The sequence below is a fragment of the Carlito syrichta genome, unplaced genomic scaffold (assembly GCF_000164805.1).
Source record: "Carlito syrichta isolate Samal-C Ts95f unplaced genomic scaffold, Tarsius_syrichta-2.0.1 Scaffold226607, whole genome shotgun sequence".
In the NCBI taxonomy this organism is placed as follows: domain Eukaryota; kingdom Metazoa; phylum Chordata; class Mammalia; order Primates; family Tarsiidae; genus Carlito; species Carlito syrichta.
In genome coordinates, this window is record NW_007170703.1 from 184,507 (window position 1) to 204,520 (window position 20,014).

The 20,014-nt window shown below is 45.8% G+C and overlaps 1 protein-coding gene across 1 annotated transcript in view; it reads left to right on the forward strand.

Moving 5' to 3' along the window:
* The first annotated feature begins 40 nt into the window (after window positions 1–40).
* COL15A1 (collagen type XV alpha 1 chain) overlaps window positions 41–20,014 on the forward strand; it is a 112,834-nt gene continuing 92,860 nt past the window's right edge. Inside the window, exons 1-2 of the mRNA XM_008051710.2 lie at window positions 41–98; window positions 179–264. Of these exons, the coding sequence (XP_008049901.1) occupies window positions 88–98; window positions 179–264 (97 nt within the window). The 5' untranslated portion in view covers window positions 41–87. The remainder of the gene's footprint in view (window positions 99–178; window positions 265–20,014) is intronic.

Here is a 20,014-nt window from a genome sequence, read left to right on the forward strand (position 1 = left end):
GCCGCCTCTGCCGCCGCCGAGCGCCGCCTTTGTTCCCTGCTCTGCTTGGCTCGCCTAGCACCTCTGGGGGCTTCGCGGACCTGCGAGATGGCACCGAGGTAGGACGCGCTTCCCCGCGCCCCGGCCCCCTCCAGCCCTCCCCCGGCCTCACCGTCTCTCCTTCGGCTACTTCTTGCAGGAGGAACGAGCAATGCTGGTGCCTGCTGGTGCTGCTCGCGGTCTGCGCGCCCCTTCCCGCCGTCACCCAGACCCGCGCCGCCACAGGTAAGCGACCCAGCCTGGAGGTGGCACCGGCTGCCTCCGCGCATCGGGAAAGTTGGCTCTGACAGCGGACGCGCCTGCGGTGCGCGCCTCATTCCTGGACATAAAAGGGAGTCCTCGCCACTCCGTGCGCACTGGCGGTCCTGCCGATGGCTTTCTCTCGGCAGTGCGGGGGTTACAGCCAAGAATGGGGTCCCTGGGCAGCCGGGGCGGGTGGAGAGCTCTCTGGGCACCGAGGCGTCTGAGCTGGGCGCGGCCCTTCCAGTCTTGGGCAGAGAGGGACTTCGGAAACACTGTGACAGCGCCAGCCACGACAGCCTCGGCGCACCCCGCAGTCTGGTCTTGCACGCGGCGGACTGGCGGCAAGGGCAGGACGGTGCCCTCTCTTCACACGGGAGCGAGGCAGGGTCACCGGCAGGGCCACCTGGTGCTTTAGCAGCTCAAGAAATAACGGAACTGAATTGCTCTGGTGCTTAACTCTGAGTGGGCTCCACCTCTCTGAGCCTCTGTCTTCTCATCTGCCATATATCTAGGGGTCGCATTTATCATTGGCAATGGCTTCATGGTTGATGGAAACAACTGGGACCCCGGGATCTGATCTCCTTTGTTCCCTGGGCCTCAGTTTCCCCAGCAGGACTCAGGTGGTTGGATGAACAGTGGGGTCTGAGTTAAAATGGGTCTCCATTAAGGTCAGGATGTCTGGGTTTGAATTGTGGATCGGCGGGGTGATTTTGGGCCATGGATTTCTCTGTGCCTCAGTTTTCTCATCTGAAAAAGGGGAATAATTAGATTACCTTACCTACTTGGGGTGCTGTGAAGATTAAGGGAGGGAGGAGAAATGATGTGCTGTCCATGCTCCTGGCACATACTAGCCACAAAATAAGTGATAGAAATTTCTGCTTGATTCTTGCAATAACTATGTGTTGGAAAGGGGTTAGAAAGTGAGAGGTGAGAGGGGTTAGAAAGTGGCCAGTCCAAAAGCCAGGGCTTGAACCCAGCTCTCTTGGCCCCATCTTTGTTCAGCTCTTTGCTCGTGCAGTTTTGCAGGAGAGCTATACTTTCCAAACAGTAGCTTCTGGCCCTTTTGGATTTAGGTCTCGAGTACACAGCTTTAATCGAATGAAAGTGGGAAGGCTGGGAAGCAATCTCTGGTCCCCTGAAAAAAATTGAGAACTGGGCATGATCCTTCCAATCTCAGGCAGAAGAGGGACTTTGGAAGGACAGCGACAGCACCAGCCGCGATGGTCTCAGTGCACCCAGTGCCTGCACTTGGTAAGGGCAGATCCAGGGCCCTCTCTGCACACGGATGCGAGACATGACCTTCAGTGGGGACACCTGGGGCTTGTGCTGCACAAGAAAGAACTGAACTGAGTTGCTTCGAAACAATTCAGGGGCCTTGGTTAATTCTTTGTTTGCCAGAAGAAGCCCAGGATAGCCCAGACCATTGTCTTCTGGGGAACAAGACTGAAATGCGATGATAGCTTTTCCTGCCAGAGTGTCCAGTCCGGCATTTCTTGCAGATCAAAGGGCAGCTGGAGCATAGTTTTGGCTTCTCAGCACCCTGGCCCATGTCGGAACGCTGCAATTTTGCATGTGATGTAGAGCACTGCCAGCCCAGTGGCAGAGGGCAGCTTTGGGCTCTGTGGTCTTTTGTGAACTTCACTGCAACTTCCAGTTTTCCGAAAGGAAGAGGGGTCTGAGAATAGAAACGCTGGTGTTTCTTTCTCCTCCTGCGTGTGTAGCCTGGATCTCTCAATGTCAGGTCAGGGCTGTTGTTTCTAACACAAAGGAAGTCCTGTTCCCATGCATAACGTAAAGAGGGAGGGCCAGGAAACCCTCAGGGGCTGAGAAGGGCCCTGGGAGGGCCATTTGCAGCTGATGGGTATTTGGTGCCCCTTTAGGAATATGAAGAGAATTCCTAGAAATGTGAACCATTCTCCCCCAAACTAACTTTTTCATGCAGTTTAATATGGTCAACGTTTTTATAAAACACTTTCACATGTTCAGGTGGAGTTGTGAACACGTTCGTATTTCATTCATCCAGTCCTTACATTCACTCCAGGTCGTAAGGACTGAGGACATTTACTATCTGTTTTTATTTTTTTTTTAGATGAGGAAATAGAGGTCCAAAGTCACAAGCTTTCTAAGTGGATGGGGTAGGATGTGGATCAGATAGTCTAACTCCAGAGTCTTTGCCCTTAACGATCCTAATATGCGCTTAGAGAAGCTTCCCGGGTGGAGAGGGTTTTAGGGGCTCCACAGTCCTCAATGAGCCCCATAATCTGAATGTCACAACCATCCATGGCATCTGCATGGCATCGAGCAGTCTACAAAGCACTTACCTTGTATAAGGTCACTGGATCAGCCACCTAGCAGTGCTTGGAAGTAAGTTGGGCTCCATCGTACAGAAGGTGCATGACTTCCTTAAGGGTATATGGTTGTAGCTGAGTGGATCCGTGATGGCTCTCCCTTGTCTGTGAAAGCCAAGACTGGCTCTGTTTCTTCCATGGGGCCACTGCTCAACTGGCTGTAAAGAATGATTGTCAAGGCTTTGTAGCACTTCACAGCAGTGTTCTAAGTGCTCTATGTGAATGAGTGCATTCAGTGTTCGCAACTCTGTGTGTTGTCCCTTTTAACAGATGGGGAAACTGAGGCACAGTCACCTGCCCAAGGGCATGCAGCCTTCCATAACATAATTTGTACCCAGAGGTTCTGACTCCAGAGTCTGTGCTCTATGCTCAAAAGGGGTGGCATGTTAGTGAGTGATTTGTTAGATGCTTCAGATGCATTTTCCCAACAATTTGACAGTTCCTTAAAAAGATAAACATGCACTTAATCTACAAGCCAGCGATTCCACTACTAGCTATCTACTTCAGTGAAAGGAAAACATATGTCCACCCAAAATCTCATATGTGAACAACCATAGCAGCATTATTCATAATGGCCTCAACTGGAAATGAACAACTGGTCCATCAGCTAGTGAACAGGTAAACAACAAATGGTATATCCATTCAATGGAATACTATTCAGCAATTAAAAGGAACAAAGTACTCATATATGCTACAACAACATGGATAAACTTTAAAACAATTAAGCCAAGTGAAAGAAGCCAGACATAAAAACTGTATTGTAAGAATCCATTTATACAACATTTCTGGAGAGGCAAAACGACAGAGACAGAAAACAGATCAGTGGTTGCCTGGGCCAAGAACAGAAGCAGGGATTCACTGCAGATGGGCACAAAGGAACGTTTTGGAGAACTGGATTATGGTGGTGGTTGCACAACTCTATAAATTTGCTGAAATTCATCTAACTGTCCACTTAAAACGGGTGAATTTTATGGAATGTAAACAATACCTCAGTAAAGCTGTTTATAGAACAAAAGAATTCATTTTCCCAGAGCACCGAGGCTCCAGATCTGATGGGGCTTTGAGGTGGGATTCCTAGCCAGCCTGGTGTAGATTTGGCACACAGCTTGAAACTCAAAAACTGCTGGCCTCATAGAGCATTGTTTCTCTGGGAAGAAGAGGCCTGACTTCCGTCTGCACCCCCAGGCCTCCAGCCTACTGTCCTTGCCATCCCTGAATGTCACTGTGAGCTAGGGCAAGGTTCCTCAGGGAGGGGTAAAATATAGGCATACGGTAATTTGCAGATAACAGACCTGTTTAAAAGTGAATCTTTGACCTGGCGCAGTGGCTCATGCCCGTAATCCTAGCACTTTGGGAGGCTGAGGAGGAAGGATCATCTGATCCCAGAAGGTTAAAGCTGCAGTGAGCTGTGATTGTGCCACTGCACTCCAGCATTGATGGCAAAGAGAGACTCAGACTTTGACACACACACACACACACACACACACACACACACACACACACACACACAGTGGATCTTTGTAAGCTTCTTGATATGCTCTACCCCCTCAAAAAGCAAAAATTCAAGCATTGGGAAATCTAGGTTCCAACCACTGGCTTCCTCTGTGAACTTAGATAAGTTACTTTTCACACTCTGAGCCTCAGTTTTTGCATCTATAAAATGGGGGGCAAGATTCACTCATCTTCATAGTCTTTCTAATTTAAAGTGTTGTAAAATGAAACAAAATAGCATTTATCTAGCTTGAGGTTTAATTATTTCACATAGTTTAGTTCAACACATGAACATTGAGCCCCCATTCAGAGCCAGCCCTTATGCTGGCTGGGTATGGAAAAGATTTGGGCACAGACCTCCCTGTAGGTCACTTGCAGTGCAATTTTTCCTGGCGCTCTACTCATCTGACATCCAGCATGACCCATGTGCAGCCAACCCCATCTTCCGACATAGTCTTATGTAAAGAGACCTTAGGCTGGGTGCGATGACTCATGCCTGTAATCCCAGCACTTTGGGAGGCTGAGGAGGGACAGTCTGGACAACATAGTGATAACTCGTCTCTACAAAAAATTAAAAAATTAGCAGGGTGTGGTGGCATGCATCTGTAGTCCCAGCTACTTGGGAGGCTGAGGTGGGAGGATCACCTGAACCCAGGAATTTTAGGTTGTGGTGAGCCATGATCATGCCATTGCACTCCAGCCTGGGCAATAGAGTGAGACCCCAACTCAAAATAATAATAATAATAAAAATAAACAGACCTTGTCAGTGGGGTATCATATACATGGCCTCTTATTTTCCTCATGGGTCAGGGCTGAGTTGGAGGACAACATCAACCCTTCCTTACCCTATTAAAGTTCTGGTGTTATTGGACTAGCCAATATTTTAGAAGATAAGGGGGGTATTGTCAGGGCAGGGTCAGTGGTGTCACAAGTAATTTGTCCCTGCTAATAAAGTGCTGATAGGTGCAAATTAGTTGCTTTTCTTTAAACTGTTTTATTGTGAAATATAGCATCCATTCAGAAAAGTGCATGATAAAAGTATAGTTCATTGACTTATCACAGAGCAACCATCCATGTAACTCAGGTCAAGAAATAAGATCGCCCCAGGAGTTCTCCCGTGCTCCTTTGCTGTGATTTTTCCTTCTCCCTCTCAGAGATAACATTCCCTTGACATTAATAGCCATCACTTCCTTGCTTCCACAAAATAGCTTTACTACCTCATTCTGAAGTTCTGTTTTACTTGATTTTGAACTTTTTAGATGCAGGATATATTCTTTGGTGTCTGATTCTTTTGCAGAATTGAGATTTACTCATGCTACTCTATGTGGCTGTGGTTAGTTCATGTCTTTTGCTGTATTAATATAGTGTATATTACTGATCCTTTTTTTTTCTCCAATGAATTTGGGTTATTTTAGCTTTTGGCTAAAATGATAGCATGGCTTTGAATATTCTTGTACATGTCTCTTGATGCGCATGTGCACAGATTTCTGTTGGTTCTATACCTAGGAGTGGAGGGTTATATGTACGCTCCAACTGAGTGGACACTGACAGCAGATCTCCTAAATGTCTTACTAATATGTACGGCCACCAAGAGGTCAGAGTCCCCATTTCGTCACATCCTCTCTAGTACTTGGTCTTGTCACCGAGCTTAATTTCAGCATTTCTAACGGATGCATATTAGAATCTTACTGTAGCCTTAATTTACATTTTCTTGATAATTAATTAAGTTAATAAACTTTTCATATATTTACTGATCATTTGGATCTCCAGGTTACTTATTATTGAGATAAAATTTACATAACATAACATTAACCATTTTAAAGTGTAAAATTCGCTGGCATTTAGTACCTTCACAGTGTTGTGCAATCAACATCTCTGTCAAGTCCCCAAATATTTTGATCATCCCAGAAGAAAACACTGTCCCTATTAAACAGTTACTCCTCATTACCCTTTTTCCTAGCCCTGAGCAACCATTAAACTACTTTCTGTCTCTATGGGCTTGCCTATTCTGGATATTTTATATTATAAAGTTTTCTTTCTTTTTTTGAGTTAGAGTCTCACTCTGTTGCCCAGGCTGGAGTGTAGTGGCATGCTCACTGCCACTACAGCCTTGACCTGCTGGGCTCAAGTGATCCTTCTGCCTCAGTCTTCCAAGTAGCTGGAACTACAGGCATGCATCACCACACCTGGCTAATTTTTTGATTTATTGTAGAGATGAGGTCTTGCCAAGTTTCCCAGGCTGTTCTCAAACCTGTGGGCTCAGGCAATCCTCTCACCTCAGCCTCCCAAAGTGCTGGAACTATAGGCGTGCATCACCGCACCTGGCTAGCCTAAAGTTTTCAAGATTCACCCGTGTTGTATCATGTGTCAGGACTTTATTCCTTTTTATGACTGAAAAAGATTCCATTGTATGTGTGCATCTCACTTTGTTTTTCCATTCTTCCCTTGATGGGCATTTGGGTTGTTTCCACCTTTTGATTATTGTGAATAGCGTTGCTCTGAATATTCGTGTACAATTATCTGTCTGAATACCTGTTTTCATTCTTTTGAATATATGCCTAGAGTAGAATTTCTGGGTCATACGGTCATTCTATGTTTCTGTTATAAATAACCTCCAAACTGTTTTCCATAGAGGCTGCACCATTTTACGTCCCCACCAGCGATGCATAAGGGCTCTAATTTTGCACATCATCACCAATACTTGTTATTTTCAGTATTTTTGTTTTTACTATATCCATCTTTGTGGGTGTGAAGTGGTACCTCATTGTGACTTTGATTTGCATTTCTCTAGTGACTATTGACATTAAGCATCTTTTCAAGTGCTTGGTGGTCACTTGCGTATCTTCTTTGGATAAATCCTGATTTAACTGCAAACATAATCAAGGCAGTTCAGGATTTTCCTCTAATCATTCTTGCTCACTGACAGTCTGATGTGCTTTCCTGAGTGAGAGAGATGTGGGTAGGAGTCACACCTGAGTTTTTGCATCATTGGTCTCTGGTCTTCAACTCTCAAAGGACAATTGTTCGGAGTTGGCCACTTGGACTTTGGCCATTTTGTCCTTATTATTAACAGTGCTGCTGGGGCATCTTCAGATAAATGGCCTTTTCTAAAAAAGATTCCTTTGGCTATATTCCCACCAATCAAAAAAGAGAATTAATTGAATAGTTTTATTATATATTTAAATGGTTCTTTCTTAGATACAGATTTAATCATAACACTTCCCAGTTTAATTTACCTCACTGGGTTCTCATTGTACCAGGGCTGGAGTCATGCTCCTGGCCTCAAAGGACCCTGCCTCCCCTCCTCTGATGCTGAGCCCCTCTTGACTTGGCACACTAAGACACTGGCAGGTATCTGAATGAGACATGCAAGGCCCCACACCTGTGTCTTTGCACAGGTGAGTCCCGTTTTTAAAATATCTTTCCCTCAGTCTACCTGAAAACCCCCCTCCCCATTCATCCTTTAAGGTCCTGCTCTGGGAAACCCTCCCACTTGGCCACAGGGCTTCTCAGAGTGTCTCTCCGCCACAGGGCTTCTCAGACTGTAATGTGACCACTGATGACTCATCTGTCTCCCCTAATACAAGGAAAGTTTCTGTGAGGCAGGGATGGGTCTATCCAACTTTGAAACCCAGAACAGAGATCCCAGGCACAGAACCTGGCACAAAGTGGACACTCAGGAAACTTCTTTCCAGTGAATCAGAGAAGGAGTGAATGGGTTGGTCTAGCCTGTGGTCTAATGCACCGACTCACCATGCTCTCTGTGGTGTGTAAGTTAACCGGCGTCTTCCACAGCTCTGCCAACTGTTGAGTGGAATCAAGGAGCATTATAAGGCTTTTGGTTTTCTTAACTTAATAACTAGCTAGACTGGAGTTTATCCTAATATTACTTTGTTCTTTTTCTTTTTCGTTACATTAATTGTATAAACATTTATTTTCTGCTCGTGACTGATAACCTAATTTTGTCTAAGGTTGTGCATTTATCTTTTCTCTTCTAGCTAAATATATGGGTTTATCTTCCAGTTCTATTTTAATACCAACAGCTGGACCACTTTAAAATAGACCATAGATTAGGGTATAATCTAAAGTCAGTTCTTTTCTGAAGTGATGCTGAGGACTCCCCAAAGTACTAATTAAAATGTGAGCTACTGCCTCATTGCTGTGTTGCCCATCATTGTATGTGATTTTATGTTATCATATAACATTTTTTTTCTTTTAGTGATATTAATCTGTTTCTGGTAGCTCTATACTACTGGTCACTTTCCTGTGCTAATGTGTGTATGTTGTTTTACAGCCACATAGTCTTGATGATTGTTGCTTTGTGATATGTTTTAAAGTTTGGTAAGAGAAATTTCCCCTGCCTCCTTCATTAAGCCGTGCATTATTTAGTATAGATTGGTTTAGCACATAATTTCCTCATAATATGATTGGATACTAGGGGTATTCTAGTGGTGGTGGGTAGGCAAGGTGAAGAAGCAATCTTTTTTTTTTTTTTTTGAGTTGGAGTCTCATTCTGTCACCCAGACTGGAGTGCAGTGGCCGCTCCTGGCCACCGCAGCCTCGCCTGCTGGGCCCTGGCGATCCTTCCGCCTCAGCCTTCCAAGTAGCCGGAATTACAGGCATGCGCTACCACGCCCGGCTGATTTTTTTGATTTTATTGTAGAGATGAGGTCTCGCTGCCCAGGCGGGTCTCGAACCCGCGGGCTCAGGCAATCCACTCACCTCAGCCTCCCAAAGGCGCGGGATTACAGGCTGAGCCACTGAGCCCAGCTGAAGAAGCAATCTTACAAGAAGACTTCATTTAAGACACTAATGTCCAGTGGGAAGAAGGGATAAGCAAATAAGGCTTCAAAGTCAGAGCATCAGATTGTAGGGCCTGAGCTATTGCTGTCAACACAGAGCCCAGGGGAGCTGGGAGGGTGTCAGAGGTGTTGGGAGGAGCTACGTTTGCTGACTAATCACCTTCCTCTGCTCTATCCCAGATAGAGAGAGAGGACAAATCTATGCTTACAGCAGAACTTGGAAGAAGGTCCAGACCTCTTTCTGGGCAACATCTAATAAGGGAGATATGGGGCCCAGGTCACCTAATGAGTGCAGTCTCATCCCCGTTGTAATCCAGTTTAACTCAATTCTACTGAACCCGCCCCACCCAGCCTAATCTAATCCAGTCCAGTCCACTCTAATTCATCCAATCCAGTCCAGTCCCATCCAACCCAATTCAGTTTACGTTTACTGCATGCCATAAATGACTTGAAGGATCTGACAGGGCAGAAAACTGTTCTGAGGGCCCTGGTACCCCTCTTAAGTAACCTAGATCCCTGACTTCAGGTGTTAAGGAGTTCCTTTCTGGGTTTGGGAGGCTTGGTTAGATCTGCCTGGCCTTAGGCCTCCTTGGGAGTTATCCCCCTTGTTACTGAGGGACTTAAAAAGGCACTCAGCTTAAAAGCCCCCTCTCCCGACTAGGAGGCCTTTTGTGAGTAGCTTCCTCCCAAAGAGGACTTCTGTTGAAGTCTTCAGTATGGTGTGCCTGTTGTGTGTTATGGCTACTCTCACAGACAACTGTCTTCCTCACAATTTCCTGGCTGCCTGCTTTCTGAGATTCTCTGGAATGGGTGACAGGATGACTGAAGGGCTGCATTGGACCCAGTGCCATCCTGGAGGGACTCATAGTCCAGTAGTAGGGATAGCTGTGCAGCCACTGGTTTGAATGCTAAGGACTTGCCTGAGTGCTTTGATACAGGGTAAGCAAATGTCTGTGCTGCCAAAGTAGGGACGTCCAGTTCCACCGAGAGATGGGGGAGGCATGTCCACAGCCTTTGAAAGAGATTTATCTTTCCAATAAATTTTTAAAAATTTGAATAATAAAAGTAATGCACAGTTATAAAGAACTAGGACAAAACGAGGAGTTTAAAAAGATCACATATTAGCTCATGACTCAGAGATAAACCCTGCTAACATTTGACGGACTATGTTTCAAGTTTATTTTCCATGCCTAAATGTGCACATATATTATAATATGAATAGATCATTCTGTACATTGTATTTTGTTGATTGCTTTTTTCCCTTAACAATCATCTGGATACTGTCTCTGGAACATTAAATATTCTTTATAATTGCAATAGTATTTCATAGTATGGCTGTCCCATAATGACACTAGTCCCCTCTTAAGCCTTTAGGCTGTTTCTAATTGCTCAGTATTCTCAACACTGTTGTGACGACCGTAGTCTTGTATCTCTGTATTTGTCTATTTCTGCCATTATTTCCTTGTACAAACAATTTCCTGAAACAAATATTGAGTCTACTGCATGCACATTATTAAGACTTTTGTTGTAATTTTTGGAAAGGCAACAGTAATCTATACTCCCTGTGACTGCATGTAAGGATGCCAAGCCCAACTTTTCTCTGTCCACTGCTGCTGCTTTCTAATCCTAAAGGGAAAAAATGGCAACAGGCAAAGGGACGGCGCCAGCATTCCTTCACATTGTGGCCTTAGGCAAATAAACTGAGGGTTCCTGCCTCTCTCCCTCCCCACCCCTTCCCTGCATTCATCCATTAAGCATGTGCCTGTGGTAAGGGTTGGAGGAGAAGAGGGTTTTTCAGGAAATTAGAATGCGAGAGTTCAGGTCGCAGGGACCTTGGTGGTTGTCAGCCCTGGCGCACCTTAGAATCACCTTGGGGCTTTCAGAGGGGCCCGATGCCCGGTCCTCCGGCTCTTCAGGGATTCTTCATCTGAGACAAGTCCAGATACTAGTGGGATTTTAAAGCTCCTGGTTGGAGTCTAAGGTGCAACCAGGGCTGAGAACAACCAATGCAGCCCAATAGCTTCCTTTCAAAGGTGGCAATCCCAGTCCCGGGGACGGGAAGTAACTATCCATGGCTGCAACATGTGTGGCAGAGCTGGCACCCCAGAGAGAGGTGTTGAGAGGGTGCAGCTCATGGGCTTTGGGATTCAGGGTCCTGACTTCAGATGTCAGTTCTGCTGCTTCGCCTTGAGGGACCTGGGCCCGGTCACCTCTTATCCTTATCTTCTTTATCTGTGAATTGGGAGAATAATTCCTTCTGTAAGGATTAATGAGTTAATTAAGGATTAATGAGGGCTGTCACTGACCAGTTCAATACCTCATTACTTCCCTGCTTTCCCCGAGGGCAGGAACTCTGTTTTATTTATCTATGTTTCCCCAGCGTCCGACATAGCACTAAGCGAACACAATGAGTATTTGAATGCGTTCATGAATGAATCATTCAAAGCCTGAGACTGTGGAGATCTCAGTAAAAATCCAGCATTATGAACCCTTGACCACAGCAAAGTCTATGTGTGCCTCCACCCATGCAGGAAGACCACCCTGCAGCCCTCCACTGCGCAGGATGGTGGGGCCGAAGCAGGGTGAGAGCAGCCACTTCATGTAGCAGACGCATCAGGGATAGAATGTGGTTCACAAAAGAAAAATCAAGGTGTGCTTTTCTGGTGCTGGACAGGTATAACCGCTCCATCCTGAAGAACTGAAGTGCAGAAATCACAGCTGGTGACAAGCTGAACCTAAGTTCTTGTAGTTTCAACAATGTTGCACACAGAACTCCTGAAATAGGCTCAGCCAGCTGCTGCTCACCTCCAATCACAGAATCCTAGTGGCTTATTCAGCCCAGAGAGGGAAAGCAACTAGCTCAAGGTCTGCACATGGGCAAGAAAGCCAGGTCAGGCCTGGAACCAGGCGTCTTGACTCCCAGGGCAGTGCACTGGTGCTTCACATGGACCTGAGAAAATACCAAGAATATGATCTGTGCTAATAACTTTATGGTGTTTTCTGTGTGCCAGACACTGTTTTAAGTTTTAATATGTAAGTTTAATACATAAAATACAATATATAAGAAATAATAAATAAATATAATATATACTAATTATATATGTGTATTTAATATACATAAAACTGATATAACATTAGGCTTAATACATAAGCTAAATCTATAAGTTGATATATAATATGTAATATAGAATATTTAGGTTTAATATATAAAATATAATATACAAGAAAAATAAAGAAATGTAATATATACATATATGTTAAATATAAATATGTATTTAATATATATCAAACCTATATAATATTAGGCTTAATATATGAGCTTAATATGTAAGTTAATATATAATATGTAATGTAGAATATCTAGGTTTAATATATAAGTTTATATAGATTGTCTATATGTAAAATGAAATATATAAGAAATAAGAAATAAACATAATATATACATATATTAAATTTAAATATGTATTTAAGTATATTAAGCCTATATAATACTAGGCTTTAATATATAAGTTTAATATATATTAATACATAATATGTAGTATATAATCTGTAGATTTAACATATGTTTTAAATATGTGTGTAGGTATTTTATAGATTATAAATTATGTGTAAGTTTATATATGTATGTGTGTCTGTCTGTGTGTGTGTAACCATCGAGGGTGTCAAAAGAGAGTATACACATTTTAAGTGATGTTAAGAGATGTTCACCATAATCAGAAATGTCTGGACGCTGATGGTAACCTCTTTGAGCATCTCTTGTAATTACAGAAGTCCGAAGTGACTTGTATTCATCTTATTGAGCATTACAATTTTAATACAGTTTCTTCCTTTCTTAAAATGTGTATTTTCTTGGCACTTTCGGTATATTAAGCTCTCACAACAGTCCTGTGAAATGAAAATGAAAATGAACTTGCCATCAGCTCACAGGTCTGTTTCCAGGACTCCAGCCTCTCCTTCCTACAGCCCAATACCCCACATTGCTGACACAGTAATCGTCTAACTTCTTGCTACTCCCATGTACACAGACCAGCAGCATACATATCACCTGGGACCTCGGTAGAAACGCAGAACTTCTGACCTCACTCTCAGACCCAAGAAATCAGAACCTGCCTTTTAACAAGCTCCCTGGTGACTCGGGGGCACATAAGGTTTGAGCAGCATTCTCAAAACAGCTCTGAGTATGTCGCCCCCTGCTTAGAACCCTTTGTCCTTGTCTTGTGATGACCCTCCGTGGTAGGCAGAGTCATGGCCCTCCAGAGGGTCCATATCCTAAGCCCCAGGACCTGTGACTCTATGAGGTTTCATGGCAAAGGGGAGTTAGAATTGCAGATGCAATCGGCAGACCTGAAAAGAAAGAAATGATCTTGGATTATACAGTCGGGACCAGTGGAATCACAAGAGCCGTTAAAAATGGCTTTGAAAATGGAGGAAGGGGCCACGAGCCATGGAAAAAGCAAGGAAACCGATTTTTCCTTAAAGCATTTAGAAAAAAGCAGTCTGTTGATACCTTGATTTTTATCCTTGTAAGACCTGTGTTGAATTTCTAATCTTCAGAATTGTAAGATAGTACATCTGTGTTGATGTAAACCACAAAGTATGTGGTAATTTTTTGTAGTGGCAATAGAACGAACATAGCACCTATTCCCTAGCATGGCATTTGAAGCCTTGGAAGTCCTACCAAGTGCTATCCTGGCCTCATCTCCCAGAAGATTCCTCCCTATACCCTGATCTCAAACCACCACTCTGGAGTGGTGATTGGAGTGTGGGGAGGACACCCTGAGGATCCAGAATGGGGTTATTCTCTGTACTACCAGCACTTAGCCCTATACTGGCCCTTGGCAGGTGCTCAGGCAATGCTTATTGATGGAATAACCCAGTGGACCCTGCTACATTCAAGTCACCAGCAACCACAGAAAGGCCTCCCACCCCCATGTGCTGGGGCAGCTACGGAAACAGAAGGGGGCATGGTGGAAACGTGCCTAGCCTCAGCCTTTGACAATCCCTTATTCTTCTGTCTTGGGCATGTCTCTGTACCTCTTTGAGCCTCAGTTTCCCCATCTGGGAAATGAAGCACTGTTAGCATGAACATTCCAGGATTTCTGAGTTCAGTTTGGCCAAACTTTGTGGCAGTCAGGGGCAGCGGTCCAACTCAGCGATGCTCGGCCCCGTTCCTCTCCCTGCTGAGCACGTCTGTTGCTGACATCCCATTCATGAGTTGGGACACAAAACTGCCCAACAACTGTGTGTATTTGGTACAAAACAGAGACTACAGCAGCTTGCTCCCTCTGTCTATTTAAAAGGCCAAATTATTCACTCTTCCACAGAAAGGAAAAAGGGTAGGGGGGAGGAGAAACCATTTCTCTCTGCAGAGTTTTTCCGTGTGACACATTTTCTAATTTTATTTCAGGTTTCACTGTCTGCAGTGGATGGCTCCGTTTCAGGGTCTTCCCCTCCCCTTTCAGGACGTAAGCTTCCAGTTTAAGGAATGGAATGGTTTTGTTTGTTTAATATTTGCAAGGGTGGGCTGATATCAAATTGCAACCGAATGTCTTCGGTTTTTCTTGGGCGGAGGGCAAGTTCTCTAAGATGCCCAGCACTGGTTTAGTGGTTAGGATTCCTTGGTTTTAGGCCTGGCCACGGGAGCTTGGCCAAGTCACTTCCCCTCTCTGGACTCAGACACTTAATCTGCAAAGTGAGGAAAAGGCTGGTTCGCCACGGAGACAGTGTGGCTGTGTTGAAAGGAGAGGCTGGCTGTGGGCCCCATTTCTGCTAGAGACTGTTGGAATCATATGCATCTCTGTGTGTACCTGCCGTCAGCTTCCCTAATCCCTACACTGTTGCTCAAGTGCATGGCATGACTGAGAAATTTCTAGCACCTTGGAAGAGTACTGTGGCTTTGCTTTAAAGAACTTAATCCGGCCCTGCAATGTCTGTTGCAGGCAGTCCCTCCTCCCTCCTTGTCCCACCAGGCTCAGGCCTGTGTCATGTCTCTCTGGTGGACTGTGGTAGCAGCTCCCTGGCTGGCAGGACCTCCCGTCTCTCTATCCTCCAGCACAGCTTCTCGCTGCACTCAGAGTGGCTCATCTAAAACAGAGGACCCATCATGTCATGTTCCCTCTCAAAACCCTTCCATGCTTTCCTTCACAGCACAATAAATTCCACACTCCTTGAGCTGGAGCTCAAGGCCTCTAGTCCTTTCACCTCCATCCCTGTGCCCTGGCTGCAGCCGGGCTGAGCAACTTACTGGTCTCTGAATTCACCATGTGTGTTCCCTTCTCCAAGCCTCAGCTTGTGCTATTCCTTGGCCTGCCCTGTGGAAATCCTCCTTTGCCTTTTCTCCTTTACAGACTCGCGACTCAAACTGTGGTCCCTGGACCAGCAGCATTGGCATCATCCAGAAGCTTGTTAGAAATGCAGGGTCCCAGGTCCTGCCCAGAACTGCTGCATCAGATCTGTACTGTAACCAGGGCCCCAGCTGATGCGTGTGATGCTCCAGTGAGCTGTGGTACTTTGTGTCTCGGCGGGCAATTGCTGGGGCTGTGGTTGGTTCTAGGCTTTGTGTGTACTTGCTGCTGACCTTGGACGATTTCCTAATCCTCTTAAACTCTCCGTCTCCTAATCTGTGGAGTGGGGGTGATAACAGTACCCATCTCAGACTTCAGATGAGTAAATGAAATGTGAGTAATGTGAGAAATATGAGTAAATGAAAACCCTCAATAGAGGGAAATGGCCAGTAACAAGGTTCTGTCTCGGTGCTAACTGATGTCGTCCCTAAATTCTCCCACGGCTTCTCGCGGCATTGCTGGTACTCGGTTCATTTCATCAGGGGTCAGAATTCATTTGTAAGGATGGGGAGGGCCAGGATGACGTCATTCACCTTTGAAGTCTAGAACCATCGACCTTCCCGTGGAGGGAGATAAGTGACCATAATTGATGTGAGAACCATGAAACCCGGCTCAACAAGGACTTTGCAAGCGTGGGTGGGTGGGACATAACCAACTCCAAAGTCCCTGGCCTTGGTAGAAGTGGCTATCCCGCCTGTTGTAACCTGCCAGGTTGTTCATTCATCCATTTGTTCGCTCACTTGTACATAATATCTATTGACTGCTTATAGGATACAAGGCGACGTGTGACATCCAGGTCATAAAATGATGAGCAAGGTGAGCCTAGCTCTGGCCCTTATGGAGCCTACCATCTTTTGGGGGACATTGCCACTAAATAAAGGATTGTACAGAAATACTTCATATGGTAGAAAGTGTTAGGAAAAAACATAGGGAACAATAAAATCTCCTAGACACCCAGAGTTTCAGGAAAGTGTCTCCAAAGAGTGACATTTAAGGTGAGATCTGAGGGATGAACAGATTTACTTAGAAAAGGGGGTGGGGCTGGTGGGTTGGAAAAAGAGTGGAATGTTCTAGATACAGGGAACGGTATGAGGAGAGGATGGAAGAGACAACCTGTGTGTGGCCAGAACATGGTGAGGGAGGGAAGCAGGGTGGAAGTCTCTGGGATGAAAGCAGAACTTCTGTCCAGTAACCTCTTTCCCTAGTTTGGCCCCGGGAGAGCACCTTAAGCTTCCCATGGTTCCGTGGCCCTGGGCACTCACTGCCTAGGGCACCTGAAGGTGGGGGCCTCTGGTCTGGATACTACCACCTGCCTTGTCCCTGCCTCTACTTATTGGAGAGTGAACTGCATCAGGGTGAGACCTAAGGGTCTTCACCTTTATATATCACAAGAGAAGGGAATAGAAGAGACTTGTAGCAAAATGCCAGAGAAGCAGGACCCGAGGGAGGACCCTGAGCTTGCTCAGAGTCCTGGCTTGGCCTTCTGGAGCCTCTTAGGCCATCGCATGGTGAGAGGTGTTGAAGGACAAGTAAGGAAAGGTTTCTAAGAATTGCCCTCGGAGGCTAGACTCCATCCAGTCCTGGCTTTGGGATTTCTCATCTGTACAAGGAAGGGATCAAACCAGCACTAAGGCTCATCCAGGTCTGACATGATCTTTTTTTTCACTTTTTGTCTCTCTCTGGATCTCTCTATTAAGAATGTGCATCCAGAAACACAAGCAAATTATCCTGCCAGAGAACAGAAATGAGGTCTTGGGAGGAATAATGCGGGTGGGAAGTTTTTGTATGTTTTTACTCAGAAGAGCAATTCCTTTAGAAACGGCTGCACCAGTGGGGTGTGGATGATACACGACCCCACTGCTGTCCAAGCCAGACCTTCAGGGACCTGCTTCCCAAGCTGGAGTGTGCTCGCGGTTCTTGGCTGTGTGACAGTAATATGAAAAAAGAGCCACACTGTTTATTTCCTGGAGGATTTTCCTTAGGGGTTGGTAGGTTACAGTGAGGAGACCATTAACAACTGGGAATAACTTGGGATATTTTTATAATATAAATGAAACAAACACACATATTATGGAGTAGGGTACAAAACTTAAATGCTTTTAAAGATAAAGCAGGTGACTTTAATTACATCTCTACACTCCCAGGCGACTCTCTGACTAGACTCAGGCCCTCAGGTATAGGGACTTTCTGATGATAGGGTGCTTTAATGAAGATAATGTCATATCTAGGTTTGAGGTCCACTTGTGGGAGAGATTCCGAATTATTGCAAAGGGTGCATAAACATTTTCTCCACTGACAGATACCTAACTCACTTGTGTGGAGAGGGCTATTAATGTTTTGATATTGACAAGGTGGAGATCACTGCTCTCCAAAGCTCTTGGACTAGAACTGTCAACTCCAAGAGGGAAGGAGTTTGTTACTGCTGGGTCCCCAGCACCTAGAACGGTGCCTGCTATACAGCAGGTGCTCAACAAATGCTTGTTGAATGAGTCCAAGTGTGTGTGTTGATGGCCACGGGTAGCTTTCATTTCTCCATCAGTATGTACCTTTCCAGGAACAAGTGTGTGGGGGCTATTTCAGTATGGGAAGCTTGGGTGGAATGTGGAAAATGCTGACCATGAATATGCATGTGGGAGACTGGCTAGTCCTTTTCAAGTTCAAGATTTCTAAGAATCACCCTTTGGAGGCAGCCTCCTACCCAGGGCTCCTTGTGGGAGGAGGCACAGTTCAGCATTCATGCACCTTGGATAGCTGGGACTCCCAGGATCTCACTTCTCACAGTCCCCAAGTCTCCCCAAGCAACTTGCTTCTGTCAGAACCCACTGGGAACCTGGGGCCCCAGAAAATGCTGGACTTTTGGAATCATCTATTCCAGCTCTCCCAAATTATAGATGGGAAGATAGAGGTTCAATGAGAACAAAGATCCAGTTGGGAGTCACACAGCTAAAACATGCAGGTCTAGAGCTGGGTCTTCTGGTGTCCAGATGTGTGGCATTGCACCACCCTGAAATTCTTGAGTGCCACCTGACCATTACTGTACCAACCTCAGGGGTATGCCTGGCAGTGTGTGGTTAGCTTCGAGCTTTGGAATCATCAGATGGACTCCAGTTCTGCCACTTATTAGCCATATGACTTGGGCACGTTGTTCAGAAAAAGTGTTGGTTTCCACATCTGGACAGAGGGGTAAGAGTCCAATCTGTCCAAACCTCCTGGGTGGACTACTCAACAGGTGATGCTGAACTGGAGGATGGCAGATGTTCAGCCCATGGACCTCACCCTGCTGCATAACAGCATCTCTGGAGAGATTTTAAAAAACATCAAGGCCTGGGCCTCATCCCCAGAGATTCTGTTGGGATGGGGACCAGGCGCCAGTATTCTAAAGTCCTCAGGTGATTCTGCTGCCCATCCAGGAATGAGGAGCTCAGTTCTAGACCATCCATGCCAGAAAGGCAGGACCATGGTTGTCCTGTTCACCCCCATTCTCCGCATTCATAGTGCCAGGCGTGTGGTGGTTGATGCTTAGTAATCATTTGTGAGCAAATGATTGAATACATGAACAAACGAATGAATGCAGGAACAAATGAACAGAATATGCTTTGCACCTGACATTCACCCTGCACTGCCACCCTGAAAGTTACGTATTGCTATCTCTATATCCAGATAAGGAAGCTAAGTCTCAGGGAAGTTAAAGAGCATGACCGAGGTCACCTGGCTTTCCCCCTGCGCCATGCTGGGCGAGGCTCGTCCTCCTGTGGCTCCCTTGAGGTCACCCCCTCGCCCCCCAGTGTCTGGTTTCTAGTGAGCAAGCATCTCCTGGGTTCTCTTTGGAAGGTCTGATTTCCCCTCTCACTCATCTGGAGGTCCACAGACTCTTCCTCCAGTAAACATTTGGAGATGGTCAAGCTGGACTTTCATCTAAATTAAACAAGACTCGGCCTGTTTCAAAATATGACTTCAGGGTCACCATCTGTTCTGGCTGTTCCTTTCAACTCAAATCCCATGTCAGAGCCAAATGGGGCTCTAGCGTCCAGCAGAGGGTGGGTCTCTGCACAACTGAGCAGGAACGTCTGCGGAAAGATGCAGCGTGTTTGGTAACAACTGTCAGACACATAGGTTGTTTCTTTCCCATACTCAACGACATCAAAGCCATTACATCTGGGCCACAGGCCCCCACAGCACATTCAAATGCATTTATTCCTCCACTGAACACCTTGTGTGTACCGAGCATGATGTGAAATGCTTTCCCATGCTTAGTTTTCTTCAGGGTCATGAGTGAGGATGACCTGGATAGTAAATAGCGGTGAGAAGACAGCATACCAAAGGTGCTTGGACAGGTCACATCCTCTATCTGGGCCTCAGTCTTCGCATCCTGGGGACATTGAACAACGGTCCTTCCCAACTCTGAAGGATGCTGTGACTCTTCATCGGCCTTGGTCCATGTAGGCGAGATTTCACAGTGACTGCTGAAGCTATGAGCTCATTCTACCCGGGCTGCTCATCTGTTGGGATGCCCTGGGCCGTTCCCAGGGCAGCTTGATTCTGCCCAGGGCATAACATGCCAAGTGCTGAGAGACTGCAGGAAAGTATGTCTCTTGCTGTTGCCAACTGCCGCCTTCGCGCCACATTCCAAATCACCCAATTCCACCCTCTCCTTGGCAAGAAAGGGGCTGCAGCTCGGGGTGAAGTGGGGATTCCTCCTAAAATGGTCAGCTGGAGCCTTCCTCAGAAACCTGCTGTGGCGCCCTAT